Consider the following 25,349-nt stretch of genomic DNA (forward strand, 5'->3'; position numbering starts at 1 on the left):
AAATATCATTAAAAAATCTCTTTCAACTTAACTATTACCTAACTGGTAGAGGATGTCGCCAAGTTGTTTTTTCAACGAGTTTTGTCGCCCAGTTGCCCCTGAATGAAAATATATATACTGTACATACATACAGTATCCATGTATAGACACACAATACATATAAATATCTTCAGAAAGTATTCGGACCCCTGCACTTTCTACATGCCCATGCAAACCGGTGACTTGTGTGTTTTCTGTCTGCCTGGAACTCCATGGCCATTACTTAATGTGGCATTCGCAAGGACGGCTGGACGAGCCACCCTTGGTGTTATTCCATTATTACTTCTCCTGAAAGAAAGACTCTTTGCTTGTGCAAGCTGTTCCTGCATCGTCATCGCTTTTATAGCTGTAAGTACCTGTAACTCATCGTTTGTGTAATTTGTACAGAGAAAAAACGCTAAATGCATCCTAGGACTGTCAGGCCTGTCCTCACTGAAAGACTCAAAGAGCCAAACTGAGAATGGACCTAATCGAGGTTTACAAAACGTTCAAAGACATCAATCAGATTTAATTAAACAGGATGTTTCTAGTTAAACAGAAGTCAAGCAACATGACACCTTTTATTGGCTAACTAAAAAGATTACAACATGCAGGCTTTTGAGGAATCTCTTCTTGAAAAGGGGTCCTTGAAAGGTTGCATATTGTAATTTTGCTTACATCCACAACGGCTAACACGGTACAACACCCTACCACTAGTTAAATAGTGGACTGTGTGCGTTTGGACACCTAGATGAGGCTAAGGGGGGCAGGTGGGGGTGTACATATTGATATCAAAGCCCTGAACCACTTCTTTACACAAAGAGCCATGAGGACCCTGCAACAAACTGAGTCACGGAGAGGACACAGAAACTGTGACTAAAGAATCTCAATGAGATATTTGGGCAGCTTAGCTATTAGCTAACCAAACGAGTGACAAATGGACTCGATGGCCTCCTCTTGTTTGTCTGGGTTTCATGTGTGGCATTGGCTTTCAAAACCTGAGGTTGTGGGTTCAAATCCCACTACTGACACCTGTGAGACCCTGAGCAAGTCACCAGCTGGTGCTCCAATTGGGGGACAAAAAACAAAATAAATGGAACTAATTGTATCTCAGATGTTGAAAGTGACTTTGGATGAAGGCGTCAGCTAAATAATCTTATGTGTAAACGTCTACGCATGGAAGTGTTTGTGTGTCTGTCTGTCCGGCCCGGAAGTGAGAGGTGGAGTCGGGGTAAGGGCGCCACCTCGGAGGAAGCAGAAACTCGCTTAGCCGATAATAACACAAGCGAGGTGAACACGTCAGGAAAACTAAACCTCAGAAGAAAGACAAAGCGAGGTGAGCACATTGGCGAAACGAAACCTCCGAAGAAAGAGACACTCGCTTAGCCAGCAAATGCACAAGCGATGTCTCTGCATTTCGATTTCTTTTCGTGACCATTTCAATAGTTTCTAGGACCCCGGGCTTACACAGCTAGTAGCCTGGCAGTAAGGAGACCTGTCTGGGTTCATTTCCCGGGTCCTCCCTGTGTCTGCGTGGGTTTCCACCCACAGTCCAAAGACATGCAGGTTTGGTGCATTGGCGATTCTAAATTGTGCTTGGTGTGTGGGTGTGTGTGCCCTTACGGTGAGCTGGCACCCTGCCCAGGGTTTGTTTCCTGCCTTGCGCCCTGTGTTGGCAGACCCCCATGACCCTGTAGTTAGGATATTGCAGGTTGGATAATGGATGGATGGATGGATATTTGTTCCATTGTACGTCCTCCTGCTTGTGTGTGGTAAGCTCATGGGTAGTGATGAGCTGGCATTTTTGTGCAAAATTGAATTTGCAGCGAAACATAAGAGTTTCATTTCACAAATAACTTTGGTTAGCATATGTTGTTTGGCAACCAGAAAAATGAATGCAATTCATTTTTTCAGTTCTTCTCAGAGAGAATTTTCACGCACTAATTCCGCATTTGTTTGCCTGTCATTTTGTGGTGAAATAAAGTCCTGGAGAGACCAAAAAAAAAAACACCTGAGTAATTCCCTTTCACGTGTAGCCATTTTGTTGAGCAGTGAGCTGAGTGTTGTGCTTATCCTGGTAGTACGATGCCCGCTTTGCCAATAATGATAACAGCCTTGGTGATCAGAATCCTAAAGATGCCTCAAAGACCGAAGAGATTCTCTGCGAATTCCTCCTCAGCACTTGGAGAGTGCACATCCTCATCCTCATCCTCATCTGCAGGAATCAAAAAACAGGAAAGGGCAGTTGATAGGCAATGGCAAGGGCCGGGTTTCCCGTGTAGTCGATTTTGTGAAGTGATTTGCGTCTTTCAGTGGAAAACATGCAACTTGTTAACAAACGCACTGCACTTTGCCTTTGTGATGTGAATGAGAACCATCAAACATGATTGGTTTGACCGGTGTGCTACGCTAACACGGCCCTACTGAGTAAAATTCCATGCCTTCCACCCCAAAAAAACTGTTTTATCAGTCATATTACAAAGGTTTGGGGAAAACAAATTTTAGCGCACATTTCATGAAACTGTACGGGAAATAAATATGGCTGTTCGCTCGTCACTACTTATGGGTAAAAGGTGGCAGGTGTTATTCATAGATTTATAGTTTCAGGTTCTCACAGATTATTAGTTTTATAAACCTGAGCATCAGGTGTGACATCCCATGGGTAGCCATGACATTACAAGGTGAATTTTGAGCTTGCCGTTTTTTGATCTCAAAAATGAATGAGTCTGTACCCCAGACGTTTGAGAAGTTCCTGATTTCCCCAACTTCAGGAATTAAGCAGGTGGTCCTGAACAGTCCTGTCTGGCCATTTCTGTTGTACAGGCAGATCCGGACCCGACCAAAGTGGATACAATGGGGTTAGGGCATTATGTTCAAAGCCTTCAAAGAAACTGGAACGTGAAAGGACTGAAGCAACAACAACAGAGAATGAGAATACGTGTGTGTGCGCTCCAGCACTTTGTAGGGTCAGCGCTAAACGTTTGAGCTGGTGATGGACACACAAACTGCACATGCTGAACTTGAGTGAAAGTGGCTCTCCTTGTTTGAAGGCACTGGGATCCTCACCTGACAGCAGGAGAGGCTAACGAAGAACGCGTGGCACCGCATCTGTCCAACGGCCGCACTGCAACTTGATCACGGCAGTCCTGTGACTTCACCCGCGTCACCAGCAAACAGAAAAAAAAGCAAGCAAACAATGACGAGAGATTCGAAGAGATGAAATGTGAAAGGACGGCGGTTACTTGTGACTCAACAACAGTCTCACGAGTCGTCATCCATCAGGGTCTGTAAATTTTGATAACGTCTTTCATTGCTCTCCGACAGATCGGGCAGCACGCGTTGCTCTGCTTTTTCAGCTTCAGACCGCAGTCATTGCAAAGGCACATGTGTCCGCACGTGTAGATGACCGTGTCCACCTCTTTGTCGAAGCAGATGGTGCATTCTCCATTCTTGCTGCTAGGGGGCACCTCTGGAGGGGAGAACACTGGGGTGAGGGGAGGGCTGAGGGGCGAACTTGGCGCCGTCACTGCAAGAAAAGCACAAACATCAAACAAAGATGAGTTTCTATTGCTTTACAGGAATGAAACAGAACTAACGTCAAAGGTGGTCACTCAGAGGACATTGATATCAGAGTTTAAAAGATGCCACCTTGACCTTAATTCTTTGGCTCTGTCCACACTAGTATGTTTTTGCTTAAAAACGCGAACGTTAGTTTCTGTTTTTCACCTCACCACCCCGGCATTTTTATATCCCCAAATTGAAGACATTTCAAAATGCTCTCTAGAACTGTAAACTTCTGAAAATGCCAGCTTGCCACTGAATTGTGTCAGGTCAGGTCAGGTTAGGTTGGGTTAGCATACACTGGTTCTTTCCTCTACTGCCCATTTGAAATATGGTGTTCCACAGGGCTCTATTCTGGGTCCTTTGTTATTTTCTTTGTATTTGTTACCCCTTAGGTCCATATATCGCAAGTATGGTATTTCATTTCATTTCTACGCTGACGATACCCAGATTTATTTACCTAAGACTAAGGAGTCCTTAAAGTCACTACATGAATTTTATGATGAGGTCAAACACTGGATGGCCGTAAATTTTTTGAATCTCAATCAGAGTAAGACTGAGGTTATTGTATTTGGACCAGTGGCTTCTGAGGGATCATCTCGGCTCATTGCAAACCCAACGTCAAAAATCTTGGGGCTATCCTTGATTCTGATCTTTATTTTAATAAACAGATTTCGTCCACTGTCATGAGCTGCTTTTTTTTTAAGTTTAGACTGCTTGCTAGAGTCAAACCGTTTCTGGGGCACAAGGGATCGAGACAGTGACTTTAAAATCAGTTCATCGAGAACACGGGGACACCGCTGGAAACTTGTGAAGGGGAAATTTCACACAAACATTTGGAAGTTTTTCTTGACACGGAGAACCACAGACATGTGGAATAAGTGACTAATTGGTGTGGTGGACAGTAGTTTTCAGAAGCCATTAAGAAAGCTAACAGACTGTCAGGTTATATAGCGCCTTGATGTGTGGAGTACAAGTCACAGGAGGTTCTGCTCAGTCTTTATAACACACGGGTGAGGCCTCATCTGGAGTCCTGGGTGCAGTTTTGGTCTTCAGGCTACAAAATGGACATAGCAGCACAAGAGAAGGTCCAGAGAAGAGCGACTAGACTGATTACAGGGCTACAGGGGATGAGTTATGAGGAAAGATTAAAAGAGCTGAGCCTTAATAGGAGATGAAGAGGAGACCTGACTGAAGTGTTTAAAATTATGATGTGAATTAGTCCAGTGGATTGAGACAGTGACTGTAGAATGAGTTCATCAAGAACATGAGTACACCGCTGGAAACTTGTGAAGGGGAAATTTCACACAAACATTAGGAAGTTTTTCTTTACACAGAAAACCTCAAACACTTGGAATAAGAGACCAAGTAGTGTGGTGGACAGTAAGACTTTAGGGACCTTCAAAGCTCGAATTGATGTTTCTATAGAAGAATTAAGTGAACAGAACTGGTGAGCATTGTTGGGCTGAATGGCCTGTTCTCGTCTAGATTGCTCTAATGATACAAAAGTCATAGCAGAACATAACTGCCGAAGAAACAAAACTGCTGAAGCAAAAATAACAGCAAGGAAGAGCAGAAATAAGAGCAGAATAGAGCTTAATGAAGGAGGGGAGGGAGGGGTTTGTTCAAAACTCCACCCATAGTGCTTAGCGAAGGAGGGGAGGAAGGGGTTTGTCCAAAACTCCACCCATAGAGTTTAGTAAAGGAGGGGAGGGAGGGGCTTGTCCAAAACTCCACCCATAAAGCTTAACGAAGGAGGGGAGGGAGAGAGGGGTTTGTCCAAAACTCCACCCATAGAGCTTAGCGAAGGAGGGGAGGGAGGGGTTTGCTCAAAACTCCACCCATAGAGCTTAGCCAAAGAGGGAAGGGAGGGGTTTGTTCAAAACTCCTCCCACGATGGCCGCTACGAACAGAGACCTGAACAAGAGACGTATCCTTACCTTTCGAGAAAATTGGACCAAAAATCTGTGATAAAATGTTTCATTTCCAGTTTACTTTTATCATCACATGCATGCCTCAGAAACGCAGAAGGCTCATTTTTATTAAATCTAAAACCTTTCCTACTTCAAATTGGACATATTCTGTACTTTTTAGGGCTTTTTTTTTCACAATGGGAACCCGGTGCCCATTAGCTCCATTAACAAACACACGAGCAGGCTAGTCATCTTTTAAAATGTATAAAATTGTGTTTGAAACTGAAGCACATTTTATGTGGTAAATTATGTAACATATACCATGATTGTGAAGAAATATCTTTTGACTTGAAAAAAAATACGGAAATTACCCTTAAACGTCCGTGTAACAAATACCTAATTGTGTTTCTGAACGGGTTCACTTACCAAGAGACGACTCAGAGGCTGAAGACGAGCGGTTGACGCTAAATGCCAAATCAGAATCGCTGTCATCCAGAAGCCCTCCTGGCGAGGCAGTGGGGGACCCATTGGGTGGACTGCAAGGTGCCGTTCCTACAAATGGAAAAAACAAATTAGAGACATTTTAACCACGGCGACAGAGTCAGAGTCAAGTGTAAATTCCACAGTGGTTGTAGCTGCTGGCAGGTAAAGCAGGATCAAGCGCGGGTCAAATGTGTGCCAAAAGAAACCTCTCAGTCCAAAAGTTCATCTTAAACGGTTTAGTGAAAATTCAAAGCAAACAGTTCACACAAGAATAAAGAAAAAATGTTGTTACAAAATGTCTCTTCTCTAAACTTTGAAAAAAAGCTTTTCTTGTCAAACTTCTATACTTAAAGACGCTTTTCTTCGCCTTCAGTACGCTCTAAACGTATGCCACTACATGTTCAATAAAGCAGTAAAACCCTGCAGCACAAACGTACCTATGCACGTATGACCCGCAGCATGACCTGCTTTTCGTGGCCAAAAATGCATCAAAACACAACCAAAATCCCGAAGTTCGTCCAAAAAAGTAAACACGTTCTGATCACATGGGCGCCTTCCGCGTCGTAAACAAAGCCTTTAAACGTTACGTGTGCCGTTACCCAGTGCTTTGTAAACAACGTTCCTTATTGTGCCTGTGATATTACTGTTATTTAGTGATTATTTTGTGCTTTTTTACTAAATAATAATAATGGGTCCATAGAAAGTTAGAGAGGTAAGCACAAAACCAAAGAAGGTACAATGATCACTAACGATAGAAACAAAGAAAGAAATGATCGAGAAATACGAGAGAGGTATGCAGGTGACTGATCTTGCAGCGTCACATGGTATGAGTAAATCTACTACAGTGGTACCTCGGTATACAGTGGTGTGAAAAACTATTTGCCCCCTTCCTGATTTCTTATTCTTTTGCATGTTTGTCACACAAAATGTTTCTGATCATCAAACACATTTAACCATTAGTCAAATATAACACAAGTAAACACAAAATGCAGTTTTTAAATGATGTTTTTTATTATTTAGGGAGAAAAAATCCAAACCTACATGGCCCTGTGTGAAAAAGTAATAGCCCCCTTGTTAAAAAATCACCTAACTGTGGTGTATCACACCTGAGTTCAATTTCCATTGCCACCCCCAGGCCTGATTACTGTCACACCTGTTTCAATCAAGAAATCACTTCAATAGGAGCTGCCTGACACAGAGAAGTCGACCAAAAGCACCTCAAAAGCTAGACATCATGCCAAGATCCAAAGAAATTCAGTAACAAATGAGAACAGAAGTAATTGAGATCTATCAGTCTGGTAAAGGTTATAAAGCCATTTCTAAAGCTTTGGGACTCCAGCGAACCACAGTGAGAGCCATTATCCACAAATGGCAAAAACATGGAACAGTGGTGAACCTTCCCAGGAGTGGCCGGCCGACCAAAATTACCCCAAGAGCGCAGAGACAACTCATCCGAGAGGTCACAAAAGACCCCAGGACAACGTCTAAAGAACTGCAGGCCTCACTTGCCTCAATTAAGGTCAGTGTTCACGACTCCACCATAAGAAAGAGACTGGGCAAAAACGGCCTGCATGGCAGATTTCCAAGACGCAAACCACTGTTAAGCAAAAAGAACATTAGGGCTCGTCTCAATTAATACCTTGTGGACTGATGAGACAAAAGTTGAACTTTTTGGAAGGCAAATGTCCCGTTACATCTGGCGTAAAAGGAACACAGCATTTCAGAAAAAGAACATCATACCAACAGCAAAAGATGGTGGTGGTAGTGTGATGGTCTGGGGTTGTTTTGCTGCTTCAGGACCTGGAAGGCTTGCTGTGATAGATGGAACCATGAATTCTACTGTCTACCAAAAAATCCTGAAGGAGAATGTCCGGCCATCTGTTCGTCAACTCAAGCTGAAGCGATCTTGGGTGCTGCAACAGGACAATGACCCAAAACACACCAGCAAATCCACCTCTGAATGGCGGAAGAAAAACAAAATGAAGACTCTGGAGTGGCCTAGTCAAAGTCCTGACCTGAATCCAATTGAGATGCTATGGCATGACCTTAAAAAGGCGGTTCATGCTAGAAAACCCTCAAATAAAGTTGAATTACAACAATTCCGCAAAGATGAGTGGGCCAAAATTCCTCCAGAGCTGTAAAAGACTCATTGCAAGTTATTGCAAACGCTTGATTGCAGTTATTGCTGCTAAGGGTGGCCCAACCAGTTCTTAGGTTCAGGGGGCAATTACTTTTTCACACAGGGCCATGTAGGTTTGGATTTTTTTTCTCCCTAAATAATAAAAGCCATCATTTAAAAACTGCATTTTGTGTTTACTTGTGTTATATTTGACTAATAGTTAAATGTGTTTGATGATCAGAAACATTTTGTATGACAAACATGCAAAAGAATAAGAAATCAGGAAGGGGGCAAATAGTTTTTCACACCACTGTACGTCCGCTTTAGAATAAGTCCAACTTGGACTTATTTGGACACGAAAAATTTTGCTTGGTATACGACCTTTGTTTGGAATATGACTCACGTGCTAGAACACCGCGCGCTACCCTCGTGTACCTCTCTCGAGACAAAGCCACGACTGCTCACGAGCGTCAGTACGCCAGTTGCTAGCATTCAGTGAACAACCCGCGCTATAACTCTCTGTGAATTTTCACGTGATTTCGTGTTTTTTTGTGTAAATTTGAAAAGTATGAAGGTGACAAGCGTATCCGGGACTTAGCTGCTGCATAACGTATGCCGAGAATGACGGTACCTACGATTGTGAAAAACAAAGACGTTATTAAAAGGTAAAGTGAGGTTACATTTTCATTTATTTCATCTGATTGCTTTTGTATTTATGTATTTTAGTATTAAGCAGTGTTTAAATTTTATACACCCCAATCAATGTATAATATGCCAATAACAATAGGACTTTTTTTTTCATGGGAACGGATTAATCATTTTCCCTTTATTTCTTATGGGAAAAATTTGTTTGGTATACGTCCTGCTTGGTATAAGTCCAAGGATCTGGAACGGATTAAGGACGTATACTGAGGTACCACTATATATGTACGATTTTGAAAAACTAAAGAGGAAATTAAAAAAGCTCAAGTTTCTAAGGGTGTGACATGTGTACTCCCTAAAAACAGACCACCAGCAATTGATGAAAGATTATCGTTACTTTGGGTGTGCTGGTGATAGCCTATCAGAGGGCATTACTTGTGAAAAGGCTAAAGGGCACAGGGCCATCTTAATGGCATTATAGGCCCCCAGGGCAAAGCAGTGCACTGGGACCCCTACCTACACAACCACACAGCAAGTCACAACTTACATAGATTAACATGGGGTCCCCAGGCAACTGCCCAGCGTGCCAATGCGTTAAGATGGCCCTGCTAGGGCAACATATGCTGATACTGCAAATGATTATCCTTCAGGGAGTGCTGATAAGAAATGTTCTTTACAGTAAACTTTCTTTTTTAATTTCAATTATGTAGGCTGACCCGGGTTCACTTCCCGGGGCCTCCCTGTGTGGAGTTTGCGTGTTCTCCCCGTGTCTGCGTGGGTTTCCTCCCACAGTCCAAAAACATGCAGGTTAGGTGCACTGGTGATCCTAAATTGTGCTTAGTGTGTGGGTGTATCTGTGTGTGTGTGTGCCCTGTGGTGGGTTGGCGCCCTGCCCGGGGTTTGTTTCCTGCCTTGTGCCCTGTGTTGGCTGGGATTGGCTCCAGCAGACCTCCGTGACCCTGTAGTTAGGATATAGCGGGCTGGATAATGGATGGATTATGTAGGCTATGCTATGCTTATTCTTATGTCAATCTCTTACAGTGTACAATTTATTCTTTATTCATGTGTTTTTCCATAAAACAATATTTTAATGTGCAGAAACCTCAATTGTGGGTATTAAATAGGTTAGGTGTGGGGGTCTTAAACAATACTGTATTTTATTATGCAGATAAAACTCAAATATGGGTATTAAATAGGTTAGGTATGTAAGTCTTGGAATGGATTAATTTGTTTCCATTATTTCTTATGGGATAAATTGCACCGTTCCACGATCAACTCAGTCCACAAGCAGTTTTCCGGGACGAATTAAGTCCGTGCTGCAGGGTTTTACTGTATTGGGCACATAAGGCGCAGTTTAAAACTGTGTGCCCTCCATGCCTTGCTTACAGCAAGGCAGGTCACTAACAGAGCCTAATCCTAACAGCCTAACAGAGCCTGGGGGTCATAAGAACGTCTCGCTCTCTCTCAGACTATGCTCTTTTCTTTATAGGCAAACGTTTAACGCGGCCTAACAAACACTTCTGTCTACTTGACATAACTTAAATAACTAGCAAATGGCTCTTACAGTGGTAATGGCAGGATATGCGGCAGTTCAAGTCCTTCACCAGATCCTCCTTTTTCTGGGATCCACCAAAATGTCAAACCTTAGCATTCAAGTGACGATCTGTTTGCCAACACTTTACTGTATCTTAAACATTTTTATCTCTCGAGCCAATCCTGCCCTTGTTAGCGTCTTCGAGATCCAGTCCATGACTGCTCTCAGATCGGTGGGGGAGTATCGCCATGACATTCATAGTCTGGCTCCTTGTAGAATCGTCACCGACAATCACAGCCAAGCAGTGTCGATTGAGTCAACTGCTGCGACGACTATCGTGAGACGCTTCTCAAACCGCACGTGACCCGTTCCAGTTGAATACATCGACAAATCACCGACCGCAATATGTGACCCAAAAGGCTAAAGAAGGTTCAAGAAACTCCAAGTGAATTGTCAGGCCTTATGTGAGTGTGCAGCCTTCCCCACTTTTTTTGACTTGAGGGTCACAACAAGTCTATTCACAAATTAGACCACCGACACCAGGATCGAGGTTATTCAACGAGAAACAATCACTTGAAGATTTCATACGTCTAACAAATCTTAAAGCCCACTTCTTTCTTGGACACACTGCAGGCACAGAAACAACAATGGGGACGTACCGAGGATCCTGAGACGATTGACGGCTCCGTGAAGACTGAAGAAGACCCACAGGACCTGAGAGGTGTCCACACACAGAAGTCTTCCACGGGCCACCCCATTCACACTGTGGTGCACCTCTCCACTGGGCAGCACAGTCAAGCTGAGTACGTCCCCGGGGGTTGGCACAGGAAAGCCCCTGTATACCACCCAGTACTCCTTTCGGTCCAGTAGGAGCTCGGGATCTGCTGGCAGTTCACTTGTCCGCAGGGTTCCGGGGTCACAGGAGGTCATGCCAAACAGCAGTGCCCCAAAATAGGGAAGGCCTTGATGGCCCACTTCCACAAACAACGTCTCTCCGATACGCACGGGTCTGTCGGTGAACACTAAAGTCCGGCTGCTGTCCGACCAGTGGATACAAGCGGTCATCCGGTCGGCAGAGAGAGTGACATCTGAGCCGTGCCTCAGGTGGAAGTGCACATCGGTGTCAAGAAGAGAAGGAAGGCCTCGCTGCCCTCTGCTCGATGAACCCGTACAGCAAGGGATGAGCGGGTGGCAGTTGCCGAGTTGCAGGGTGGCAAACTTTGCTTGTGCTGCTTGGCTCGTCTCCAGCTGGTTATTGCTGTAGTTGGCAGAGTCGTGATTGCTCTGAGGGAGGTAGGCACTTAGCCTGGCAGCACTCAGGCGACTTGAGCCCATGCTCTCCGCAAAGGTGCTTTCTGTGGGTAGAAGAAGAAGACAAAAGAATAAAAGTTGGATATCACCTTTCATAACTTAACATCGTTAATCCTGTTAATCTATCACATTTCATTCTTGGCAACTGGACACAACACAAAAAGACACAACTGTTGGCGCCATGTCTGTCTGTCTGTCTGTCCACATGAAATAGCTCGGCTCCCAGTGGACGGATTTTGTTGAAATTCTGCATTCTTGAAGGAAACTTAGCAGAAAAATTACTTTTTCATCGCGATACCTCGAATAGAGTGCGCCATACGATGTTTAGAAATTTCCAAAAGCATCTGGAAATTTTCAAACCTGTCTGTTTTAATTCTTTTAGGGCTGAATTTTGACACCCACTGCACGCCCAACCTACCTGGAAAGGGGGTCTCTCTTTGAACGGCCTTTCCCGAGGTTTCTTCCATCTTTTTTGGGAGTTTTTCCTTGTCTTCTTAGAGAGTCAAGGCTGGGGGGCTGTCAAGAAGCAGGGCCTGTTAAAGCCCATTGCGGCACTCCTTGTGCGATTTTGGGTTATACAAAAATAAACTGTATTGTATTGTATTGAATATTTTTTCCAAAAAAAACAGTTTTCTGAAAAGCACCCAAAGCAAGGATCTCACACAAAAAATCAACCTAAAATATCAGTTGCTGGGCGCTGTGGCCGCCACTTCACAGTCTCTTGTGGCTCGAGATGCTCACGGGCGGCATGCTGGCTGGCAGGAATGCAGGAAGGCTGGCTTCCAGGCTGTCTTTGTGTGACGAGGGTGGCACAGTGCAACACAATGTGGTTTGTGCCTCATGTCATTATGAGTGGCGGGCGGTCTTCATCTACACAAACGTGTTTGGCACCACGATTAGCTGGAGATCGATCAGCTGATGCCGGCACCTCACTTTCGTTTTCGATCTCCAGATCACTTGCATCAGATTCGGAGTACGATTTGGCGATAACATACAAAACGTTGTCCACGGAGTATTTTACTTTGTGCGTTCGCTTCAATCCCTCGCCAGATGTCGATGCCATTTTTGTCGTTGTTTGCTCTTCACCACTCCAGCAAGCGCAGGGAATCTCGGTCAAACCAACAAAGCTAACCTTCCTTCTAGCAAAGAGAGTCGAACTAAAACGTAACGGCGTGTTTTGTCACCGTTTGCAGTCGCTTACTGCTCTCCACCTCTCCTGCTGACAAAAGTCGACATCCGCCCTGAAAGAGTTAAAACAAACAGTCTGTGCGACTCCAATTACAGATCAGCTTACCGTTTTAAGTGTCCATCAACATGCGGCTACCACAACTTGAATATTTGTTCATTGTTAACTCGCCCAATAGCCGCGTGTGAAACGTCTGCAGGGTCATGCGCGCCACTTGATGAACTGTCTGTTGAAGAGGCTCCTGGTGGTGCGCAGCAGCAAATATGAACCTCAGTCGCAGAACTTCACTCCTCCTGCTCCTTGAAATCATAGCAAGTCAGCGACCCGATGTTTGCGAGCGTAAAAGTAAAAAAAAATGCAAGCCATTGAATTCACATAGAAATGAATGAATGACTGCGGTGGGCTGGCGCCCTGCCCGGGGTTTGTTTCCTGCCTTGCACCCTAGGTTGGCTGGGATTGGCTCCAGCAGACCCCTGTGACCCTATAGTTAGGATATAGCGGGCTGGATAACAGATGAATGAAAGTGGAAAGATGGAGCCGGGTGAGATATTGGGACGGCGTAGCTATTAGCTAAACAAGCGATGAGCTTCACGGACTGAACGTTCTCCTCTCGTTGGTCAAGCTTCTTATGTTTTCTCTGGCTGTGACTCGGTGACACGTCAGACACACGATGAATAAACGTCTGCTCAGGATTTCCGTTACCGCTGCATTATTTGCTCATTTTTGATGATCCAGTATTTCCCTGACACTGTGATTTAATCGACAAAGCAGTGCGATAATCCGCCATGTATTGTGTTCAGATACCGCCAAATATCTGAGCTGGAGTCTTCAATGTGGACTTTAAATCTCTTTTGAAAATTTTTATGTTGAAGACATTTGAACTCCAATTATCTGCTGTCACACACATGCGCAGGGGAGGCAGCTAAAGGGCCTGAATGAGGGCAATTTCACGCCAGACCTGGGGATGCCGGAGTGTACCGAGCCTTTCTCTCTTTCCACTGCAGGCTAATTACGGGAAATTCGGCCTGGGCCCGATGACATCACTTCCTATCATCTGCTTTAAAACCGCCATCTTTGCCTCAACAAGACAGTTCTGTTTTGGACTCGAATCTGTACACATATGCACTCTTTTCTAAATCAAGCACAATCATCAGAGCAGGGAGTTGGGGAGATCATCCTGGAAGGGCTCCACCTGTCGTGCTGCTGTTGTGAATCAAGTGCGATCATCAGAATGGTGGATGGGGTGGTGAGGGGGGTGAAGTTCTGTCAGGGGCCAACCACAGCCCACCTGCAATGCTGTCACAGCCCAAAGATTGGGTAATGCTGATCTAATCCATTTCCGGGTAGCAGGTGCCACATCTTATCCCAACAGCATCTACCTTAAGGCAGGATCCAGCCCTGGGCAGGGCGTGAATACATCACAGGGTCCACTCACACGCACACACTAACCTGAACTGGAAACCTTCAGGGATGTGGAAGGAAAAACAGAGAGGATGGGTGTACAGTGTGGCATATAGGGCAAGGTTTTGGACCTCAAACCCAAAGGTTGTGGGTTCAACTCCCACTACTGCCACTGTGTGACCCTGAGCAGGTGTCTTTACCTGCCTCTGCTCCAATGAAGAAAAAAAAAGAAAGAAATGGAACTAATTGTATCTGAAATATTGTATGCTGTTGATAAAGGCATCGGCCTAAAGAGTCAATATCACTTCGAGTGACGAGGATTTTTGAGAAGAGAGTACAACTGTGACATCTAGTGGTGAACACGAATATTACACTACTGAAGGTGAAAACTGCATAAGCAAGCTGAAAACACACAGGACAAATGGATTTAAATGACAGATGGGGACACCCCACTGAAGGGTAGAATCAATTTGTTCCTGAAAAAGGAGTAATAAAAGCATCTTAGAACACAAAAAATGCAGAACGTGGTGGCTCAGGATGCAGAGTGTGCCATATCTATCAATCTATCTGTTATATAGTGCCTTTCATCAATCTATCAATTATATAGTGCCTTTCATCAATCTATTAATTATATAGTGCCTTTCATTTATTATATAGTGCCTTTCATCGGTCTATCTATCTATTATATAGTGCTTTATATCTATATATTATATAGTGCCTTTCATCGGTCTATCTATCAATCTATTATATAGTGCTTTACATCTATTATATAGTGCTTTACATCTATCTATTATATTGTGTACCTTTCATCTTATAAACAATCTATTATATTGTGCCTTTCATCAATCTATACATTATATTGTTTTTCATTATTCTATTACAGTATATAGTACCTTTCATCTATATATTATATAGTGCCTTGCATTATTCTATCTATCTATTATATATAGTGCTTTACATCTATCTATTATATTGTGCCTTTAAACAATCTATTATATTGTGCCTTTCATCAATCTATCTATTATATTGTGTTTTTCATTATTCTATCTATTATATAGTGCCTTTCATCATTCTGTTATATAGTGCTTTTCATCTGTTTATCTATTATATAGTGCCTTTAATCAATCTATCCATCTCATACATTCGTGTTTCTTATGGCACCGGGGCGTGGTGACGTGTTCCATGGTGGTCGGACATGCAGCTATGAACTTCAGCGTCCATGTGTGAATCCTGCAACTGCAGCTCGTACTAAACACTGATACTCTGAACTTGATGATATTTCAAATATGTGTACTTGTTCTGGGAAAGAGAAAAGCAGACTGGCAATTAAATATAAAATATACACAAAAAAGGTCCCGAGTGTTACGGGTGAACGAACGAACCCACGGCGATTCCAGTGGGATGCTGATGAAATTCCGCAGAGGAGTCGGATCCGTTCGACAAACGCAGGAGACATTTCCAAAGATGGTCATGGCTGGTGACGAGACTAAATAGTACGGTGGAGACCCAGAATAGGCCCCCCAACTCTTATTTCCCAAGTTGGAAAGCTGTCAATAAGCTATGTGAGGAGCTGGCCGCCTTTATTCTCTGAGAGTGACTCAATGGTGATTAACTGTTGTTTTTTTTAAGCGACACAAAGGAATAAATCAAAAATGCCGCGTGTAGCTCTTCTCGACGGTAACTGAAGTCCAGGCGACTTTTTATTCACAGCTTAACACCCGAGGGCACTAAAATGGAGCCTTCATGAAACACCCGTCACTCTGACTTTAAATCCAGTTTAAAATGTGACACGTCACGCATGTCAGCAATGCGAAGAACGTCCCATGTGTCACACACGATGCTTTCATTTCATAACCTTGAGACCGAGGACGTGTTTATGTTGTTGGGCTGTTTTTAGTGGCGGCTTTCAGAACTCTGAGACGTCTGCTAAAGAGGGGACTCGAGTCTCGTGTCCCATAAACAGAGGGGCTTAAGTGCCCCCTAATTACTGAATTAGCAGCTCATGACAGAACATGGAGAACTCGTCGCTACATTGCTTTATTCAACACAACCTTTAATTAGATCTCATCTCATCGTCCAGGGTAGAGCGCTTAGCTCCCCAATATGACTGGACGGGCAGACGCGACTCCGTCTCCCTCTTCACATTTACCGACTGTGACAATAAGCGTGCGTACTAAACGGCCACTTTGCATTATGTTGTTGGTTTTTTTTTTAAGCAGAGTCTGTTTTTGAGGTTTATCGTTCATTTCAATTAATTTTGCCAAAGCTACGTCCTCACTGCTAAGTATGTTATTTTCACTCATGTAACACAATTTTTTTTGAGAAATGGAAGAAAGTCTTCCAATACCGTCCAGTTCGCACATTTTTACTGGAATGTGCATTGTGCTGAGCAGCAGGGACGTGCGGTCAGGGGAGGCGTCATGAAAACTAAAAAAACTAATAATGATAACGTAAAATAAACGTGTTCACTGGTCTGTGCTACAAATGTGTTTTCTATATGATTCCAATAACTTTGATCATTTTATAGTCAAATTCGCTGAATTGGCGCATGTCCTGCTCAAATACAGCGGAGAAACGCAAGGTGCGGCAGCGAGGAGGACTGCGCTCTCCTCACACACTGAAGGGATGATCCACGCGTGCCTGTCGCTGTCTCTCTGTATGTCACCAATATAATGTTTACACCCTGACTTTCCACAGTCTGGCTAATATCTTTAATGAACGTCAGTCAGTCATCGTCCAACCCGCTATATCCTAACATTGGGTCACGGGGGTCTGCCGGGGCCAAACCTAGCCATCACAGGGCACAAGGCAGGAACAAACCCCGGGCAGGGCGCCAATCCACCGCAGGGCGCACACACACCAAGGACAATTTTGGGATCGCCGGACTGTGGGAGGAAACCGGAGCACCAGAAGGAACCCCACGCAGACATTGGGAGAACATGCAAACTCCACCACTGCGCCACCGTGCCGCCCTTTAATGAATGTGTGTGACATATTTAGTCTTGCTGATCGGACATAAAACCGCAGTGAAAAGGCACAAGGTGAGACAGACAGTACCGTGGCGCCCTGAAGGGGGCGCATGTGAGCCCAACAGGTGCTCGTTGCTGCTGTTCTTCTGCGCTGAGGCGCCGATAAGTCAGCGACATCAGAAAGTCAAGTGCACTGCAGCGGGCCGTTTATTTTTATTTTTTTTTTCCGACTGACTTCCAAAATGGAAGATTAAGACTTTTAAAACTAACAGAAAATAAGGAGGAGATTTACAAGAAATTGATGGAGATTTTCGTGGAGAAGGAAATTTTTGATTTACAAATAAAGATATAGGCCATAAACGGTTTTCAACTTTATAAAAAAAAAATGGGATCAGACTAAGAAAAAACAATCCCATATTTAAAGACTACTTTTTGACCTTAAATAAAATATTTTTTTTGTTTTTCTTGTTATCCTTTTATTGAACGGTCTGTATTAAAATTGATTAAAGCATCAGAATTAAAAGCTTTTAAAAACAACTAAATATTTCAATTAAGGTCAAAATTGAAATCTGTTTTTTTGTACACCACTCTATATTTTCATTTGTATTGAATGAGTTTGAATTGAGGAATCGCAACAGCAAATTTAGAACGCATGGCGGGTGAGAAGCAAATGCGTTCTCTCCGCTGTCTGTCTCGTGTTGTTCTTTCTTAGCCAAATATGCGCCTTACCTGTGTGTGTGTGTGTGTGTGTGTGTGTGTATAAAGAATGAGATATGAAATATAACCAGTAGTCAATGTGCATGCTGGCTGCCAACTGAATAGTCAATAAGCGACTCTTTGGGGTTCATATATTTGTAAATCTGACTGAAGGCGGCGGCAGGGTGGCGCAGTGGGTAGCGCTGCTGCCTCGCAGTTAGGAGACCCGTCTGGGTTCGCTTCCTGGGTCCTCCCTGCGTGGAGTTTGCATGTTCTCTGCGTGGGTTTCCTCCCACAGTCCAAAGACATGCAGGTTAGGTGCATTAGTGATCTTAAATTGTCCCTAGTGTATGCTGTATGTGTGTGTGTGTGTGTGCCCTGCGGTGGGCTGGCACCTTGCTCGGGGTTTGTTTCCTCTCTTGCGCCCTCTGTTGGCTGGGATTGGCTCCAGCAGACCCCCGTGACCCTGTAGTTAGGATATAGCGGGTTGGGTAATGGATGGATGGATGGACTCTGAAGGAGTCACTGCACGTCCCTGTGTCCACAGTGGTGGACTTTTACTGAACTGATTTGATTCTTTTAAACCACGTGATTAAGTGAATCAGTTCATTTGATTTGTTGGATTCTTCCATAATAAAAAAGCAAAATCCTTAGATCCCTTTGAATGCATTACAAATTAAATACTTCATTATTTATATTTAACTATATATTAAAACATGCTGGTAATTCATATTGTATTGTTGCGGGGCTACATAAAATGTCACTCGTGTTTGTTTAATCTTTACAAGTGCTGTGTTTGTCGGACCTTATTTATTTTGTCTATAAAATGTCTACATACCTATAAGAGAGATCCATCGCCACATCGGCACGGACGTCACTTGTCCCCTTACGAGGTGGGCTTTCCTTTTTACTTCCGGAGGTTGTGGACATTATAAGCCGAGGCTGCACATTTTCAAAGGAGGAAGGAGTAAGGAGCCACAAGCCGACGTGATCCACCTCTTCATCACCGCTTATCCGGCTTCTCCCGGTAATATCGTATTTACGACTTTTTCCATCATCTACTTCTCAGGGCTGTCGGACTGCTAAACAGGAGTCATCAGTGAGACTGCATTGTCTCGCACTTTGAAACGCTGCTGTTTGAATTCGGGTTTTCTGTCATTGTCATTATTTGGGACTTGGTCGCCTTTCATTAAATTTCTCATCTCCACATTTCCGTGATTTCATTGGACTTTTTTTTTTGTGTATGTGAGATGTCTGTTTTTCGTTTTGTAATTGATATGTTTTCTGGTTAAGACAAGGGGAGGGTGAGGCCATGTCATTTTTTTCCCCCTTCTCTCTAACACTATATATTTGCACCGGTTTCGGAGAAAAACATGGATTTCTCTGTGTTATATTTCATTCTTTTTCCAGGGGCGGAGTGGTGGCTCTCAGGCTAAGGATCTGCGCTGGTATCCCGAAGGTTGCCGGTTCGAATCCCCATCACTGCCAAAAGCCATCCTACTCTGCTGGGCCCTTGAGCAAGGCCCTTAACCTGTAATTGCTCCAGAGAAGCTGTAATATGGCTGACTCTGCGCTCTGACCTCAAGGTGTATGCGAAAACTAACAAGTTCCTAATACAAGAAATAGTATAAAGCAAAATAAAGGACAAAAAAAACTCCAAAATATTAATTTTTATTTTACATCCTGATCCTTTTAACTGTGCCTGACTGAGCGGACGGTAGGAAAGGGACGAAGGGGTAAGTACGGTTCGACGTGGCCAGGTCCGGACCCGGACAAGTCCAGCTAACTTACTGCCATCCGAGTTTAATCACAGTTGTTACAGTATAATGTTGACCTCTTTGAAAGCTTGAAGCTTGACAATATGGTGAAATTGTTTAAATAAAAGAGGGCACTAAGCTTGAAAATCGTAACTGAGCAAGAATTTTGCAACTCATTCTCGGGTAATCATTCAGTGATTCACTTTGTGAACCAAATGAACAAGAATCGCAGTAATCATTCTCATGTAATGGTTCAGTTCAGCAAATTAAAATGAAAGGGAATTGTGTGACTCATTCTCAGGTAATGATTCAGTTCACCAATCAGATGAAAGGGAATTGTGTGACTCATTCTCGGGTAATGATTCAGTGCGACTCATTCACAAATCACGTGAGTCATTCTTGGGTAATGATTCAGTTCAGCAAATTAAATGAAAGGGAATTGTGTGACTCATTCTCATGTAATGATTCAGTTCACCAATCAGATGAAAGGGAATTGTGTGACTCATTCTCAGGTAATGATTCAATTCACCAATCAGATGAAAGGGAATTGTGTGACTCATTCTCGGGTAATGATTCAATGTGAATCATTCACAAATCACGTGAGTCATTCTTGGTTAATGATTCAGTTCACCAATCAGATGAATGCGAAATGTGTGACTCATTCACAAATCAAATGAAGAAGGATCACATGACTCCTGACTCGTTCTCATGTAATGGTTTGGTTCAGCAAATTAAACGAAAGAATTGTGTGACTCATTCTCAGGTAATGATTCAGTGCGACTCATTCACAAATCACGTGAATCATTCTTGGGTAATGATTCAGTTCACCAATCAGATGAATGTGAATTGTGTGACTCATTCACAAATCAAATGAATGAGGATCCCATGACTCCTGACTCGTTCTCATGTGAATGTTCGGTTCAGCCAATCAAATGAAAGAGAATTGTGTGAGTCATTCACAAATCAAATGAACTACGAGGGGGGTACCCAAAAATAACCGGAATCTGTACCTGGCGCACAATCTCGACTTAGTTGCGAATTTCGCCGCTTGGTGTGGCACACTTACGGTATTCTGTGGCAGTCTGCTAAGTGGCGTTGCGCTGCATTTTCGTACGCCATTCCGTGTCGGTTTTTCTTGGTGCTTATTAAACATGTTCTGCGATTTTTGTGATGGGTGATCATAAAGAACAGCGAGTCTGCCAGCAGCCGAGACTGTAGTGAGGCTTGACACTGCTTTTAAAGAGGAAGCTTTGAGTAAAACGCAGGTCTACGCATGGTTTTTGCATTTCAAGTGAGGGGAAATGTCAGTTGAAGACCAACCAACCAATTAGGAATGACGAAAATCTTGAAAAAGTTTGCAATGCAATTAACGAAGATCGTCATCGGACTATTGAAGAGATTTCGGTATTGACTTGTGTGTCTTGGAGTTCTTGCCACCTTCACTACTCACCTGATCTTTGTTCCGTGCGACTTTTTCTTGTTCCCACATATTAAAAAAAGAGGGGGCGCTGCTGCTGACACGGTCTCCTGTTTCAGTTATGTCTAATGCCCGCCTTCTTCCCCAAGATGGCTCCACCCCTCCCAGAAGGATGGCGGCTCACTCCGGAACCAAACGGCAAAAGAGGCGGAGCTGCCATTAACACACCGTATTGTGTACCTTCTAGAAGCTGGACAATTTGCCCGTGAACATATTGTTTTTTCTTTGGCAAATGCCAACGAAGCAACAGGGTAGCCCAGCGGATGCCCCCACTATGCCTGCTGGCTCTCTTGCTGTCTCAAGGACTTGGAACTTTCTTTGTTTTGTTGTTTGCTTGGGATTGCAGAACTAACTTTGGAGTTGTTCTTCTTCAGTTATCTACAGACATTTGATTTCTTTGGGCTTTGGTGTGTATGGTGACAGCATAAGAGATGACATTAAAATGCTGTACATGTTTGTGTGCAAATCGGTTACACCCGAGAGGACTGAAGGCTTTTGCACGCCGCTGTACGCGTTTCTAAATGTCCCACTTTGCTTGGCTGGGGCTCATCACAGCATGTACTGCAAGTAAGGCTCTCATTTTCCTGAACTCGCTCTGAACTGAACCCATGACGCTTGGCTAAACACGGCACACTGGCGTGCCAAGACGCTTCACAGCGCTGACCCTTGCTGTCACTTAACGCTTTGTTTCAATTAGTGCCGCGTCACACGTCTGGCACGATGCCCGAAAGGCAAAAACACAACACAGAGTGAAGCTCCCCAGTTCTCCGTTACTCACCTAACAGCGTGACCTCTTGCGTGATTCCATAGATGTCAATGAGTGCCCACAGGGGACCCCCGACGTTAACCCCACAGTGAAAGAGAACAGGATCCCCGTCGTTGACACTGTAGAAAACTCTTCCGTGCCTGTCCATCCAGAAGGCCAATACATTGTCCTTCAGAGCCAGTCTCTCCGGCAGAGCCTTTGCCCAGTAGCCGGGACGGGTCACCAGATCGGGACAGGCGTATTTGGGGATGTCAGCAGGGTTCAGCTTGCCGGGGTCCATGCTGGTGAATCCAAACCGCAAAGCCCCACTCCATCCCGTGTGCACCGATGAGAGACGCAGACTGACTTTTTCATAAACCCGTATGGGCCGCTGGGTGAAGGTAACTCCGTTGCAGAAGCTGTTTTTCCGGACGGCCCTCCTTAGTTGCGAATCGAGGCGGATATTCTTGCCCTTCGCCTGGGGGTGAAAGCGGGGTTGCTCGTTACTGAGGTTGGCGCTGGGTACCAGTGATCTCCGCTCGGTGCTGTTGCCCGGCAGCGTGTAGTACTGTCTGGTTGGGATCGTGCGGCGCTGTGGACTGACGTCTGAGGAGAGAACACAAAGACATGAGAGGATGTTAGAAGGCGTCACTAAGAATGGAAGGAAGGATTAACTGACTGAAAAAAGAAAGAGAGACTGACTGTGTATTAGACATTAACTTTTAAACGGGTTAAAACCAACGCGGCATCCCATCCTGAAGAGTACCTATATAATAAATATGACAAATATAATAAATGTGAAAAAAAAAGAATAATATTTACTGGAAATTACAAGGGAAATGAAAAAGAAGCAAAGACAATAAATGTGCATAACCACAAAAACTGGTAGTCTTCGTAAATAAAAAATGCAGTCAGGAAGATTCTTCACAGAATCGAAGTCCTTCCAGTGATCCCCAAAAATCTCTATAAAGTCAGGTCAGGTCAGGGAGCAGGCACTGGTACCCACAACACGATGAAACAGCTCAGGATCCCAGTTGGCAACCTCCCCAGCCAGACACGTGGTCCAGTGCCACCCTCCAGAAACGACTCTCTCTATCTGCCACAGCCAGGTGTTATGTGGGCATCTCCCCTTGGCCTGGTCCAGCCGCTCAGGTCCTCAACAATGAGGATCACCCTCGGGTAATGGCGCCACATGGCCGTAGTGCTGTAACAATGCAGGTCATGTGCCTCATTCGGGACTCCGTGAGCAAAACACTGGCCACACGTTACCCCCTGGGGTGCCATTCCCGTTCGCCTTCTCCAACTCTAAACTTTCTCTCTGCCCTTTATCCTCCACTCCCTTTTCTCTTTCCTTGTCTCTCTTTCTTACGCTCCACATTAAAGGCTGTTGCAGGTGCGATTACTTGATTGCCATCCCGGTCAATCAGACTGCCCACACGTGCCAGCAAGGCAACGCACAGACGGCTGACCGGCTCTCATAAACCCGGAGATGAAGTTGGGTGGTCTTTGGCAGACGGCTCGCACTTGCCCCCACTCCCCGTTCATTATTTAATTAAATGGCCAGTTTGTCTGTGCCACGGACCCGCTACACCACACCCCATATCCAGACAAATTAGCAGCTTCTGGTTTCTGGGTGCCCAGATCACCCACTGCCTTTTGTTGAGTCAGTCTGCATAGTCAGATAAGCGTAGCAAAGGCAAAAGAGAACCAAAATACCAGTGACCATCCAGCACTGCGCTATTGAAAGTCTCCGGACCAGAATTCGTCAGAGTGTGGTTTGATAACCTGACTCGCCAGGATCACAGACCCCTCCAGAGGACCCTCCTTGCAGCTTCTCAAATCACTGGGTCAGACCTTCCACAGCTTCATACCATCTTCTCTACCAGATGTCTGAGGAGAGCCAAGTCCATCATCTCTGATGACAGCGTCTCCGTTCATCTCCTGTTTTCACTTCGGCCTTCTGGGAAAAGCAACGCCAGAGCCTACCCATTAGTTCCCGCCGCTTCAGTGACAGGTTCTTCATGCAGGTCACAAGGGCACTGAACTCCCAGTAACCCGGTCCTACCCGCCCCTTCACCGTGTACTGTACACCCCTGTTGATTTCTGTATAGCTGGCTCTGCTACCCGGCGGGTGGGAAATTGAAGTAATCAAAGCAGACCTCAGTGTTAATTTTTGCAGTGCATTTATCTAAATTTCAGGACGGAAGGATGGACTAAGTGGGGGCATCACCCAGCTGGAACACCTTATGATTCCCATCCTGAGTGGGATGCCTGAAGGCTACAGGAACCAGTAAGAGAGGACCATAGGGAGCGGTTCATCTCCCACTATATGAGGTGGCAGCATCCCTCACGTAGAGTCCGCTGCAACATGAGGACAAGTGAGAGTTGGGGGGGCAGCGGGCGACACTCGTTGAGGGGAGAAGGAGAGAGAGAACTTGAGAGTCTGTACATTGGCTGTAATTGTAATTGTATTGAGCCGAGTGGCTTGAAAGTCCTTTATTTTAGAAGTGGAGTTGAGTCGTGTGTGCATGGGGTGTGGGGGCTCACTATATATCTATTGTGACGGGTGGCCACGGCCATTACCCGGCTGGGACGCCAGCTGGACAGATGGACCAGGGGAGAGAGCATCCACAAGGCACTACCTTCCCCGGGACGATAAGAGGGCAGCCATCTGGGGTAGATTCCCGCAGGGCATGCTGGAAGTTGGAGTTTGGCACAGCCCTGTTGGGTTTCGTGAGGGGCCGCTAGGAGGAGCTGTAGAACCCCATTTTGGGTTTCCATCTCACCTAGGAGGCATTCCAGTTAAACCTGATGAGCCTCCTGGAACACACCCAGGCGAAACATACAAGGAGCCAGAGTTGGGTGAAAGAGGGGGGAGTGGAGGTGGAAAGGAGGGGAAAATAAGGAAGAAGGGACTGTGTATTCGGTGCTGTATTGTATTGTGCTGCTGTGGGGAGCGAGGGAAAAACGCTTCCCCACTTGAAAATAAATGTGCGGCGTGTTGAAACCCGCGTGTCTCTGCCTGTCTGTGTCAGGATTGGGGCGGCTGAAGAGCCACTGGTTTCCACTATATACTGTGTTATATATACTAGGGAGCTACACGCCCTGCTCGCTTCGCTCGCCAACCCCTCTGGCCTGCGCTACATACCAGCCACTTCGCGTCTCTGTCGCTCACGTATGCGGATTTCACTTTCAACAAACAACAAATCTTTTAATTCTCATGGATTCACCTCTTCATCGGTAAGAAACACTACTTTTCCCCCGATGGTAACACGAATTAGACGATCTACAAGTCTCAGACTTACAGTTTAAATCTGAACAATATATTCGATCTCTTTTCACTGATCAGTGATTTCACAGAGTAATAATTTCCATTTGTTTGCGCTAATGTGATCTTTACTATCTGTGAAGGACAGCCGGGTCCCATGCCCGGCAGCAACGCCTCTGCGGGTTATGTTCCGGGGGAGCTGCCATGGGAAGTCCAATATCTCCCCCGGGACGCTTGGTGGCAGCCTCCCTGGCCGACGGTGACTCCCC

The 25,349-nt window shown here is 44.8% G+C and overlaps 1 protein-coding gene across 2 annotated transcripts in view; it reads right to left on the reverse strand.

Moving 5' to 3' along the window:
* Window positions 1-1,686: 1,686 nt before the first annotated feature.
* neurl1b (neuralized E3 ubiquitin protein ligase 1B) overlaps window positions 1,687-25,349 on the reverse strand; it is an 87,933-nt gene continuing 64,270 nt past the window's right edge. For both annotated transcript variants that reach the window (XM_039775489.1, XM_039775490.1), the window contains 4 exons: window positions 21,846-22,418; window positions 10,930-11,625; window positions 5,919-6,044; window positions 1,687-3,544 (listed from right to left, as the gene is read on the reverse strand). In XM_039775489.1, the coding sequence (XP_039631423.1) occupies window positions 3,297-3,544; window positions 5,919-6,044; window positions 10,930-11,625; window positions 21,846-22,418 (1,643 nt within the window). In that variant the 3' untranslated portion in view covers window positions 1,687-3,296. The remainder of the gene's footprint in view (window positions 3,545-5,918; window positions 6,045-10,929; window positions 11,626-21,845; window positions 22,419-25,349) is intronic.

Source organism: Polypterus senegalus, chromosome 13 (genome assembly GCF_016835505.1).
Source record: "Polypterus senegalus isolate Bchr_013 chromosome 13, ASM1683550v1, whole genome shotgun sequence".
Taxonomy (NCBI): Eukaryota; Metazoa; Chordata; class Cladistia; order Polypteriformes; family Polypteridae; genus Polypterus; species Polypterus senegalus.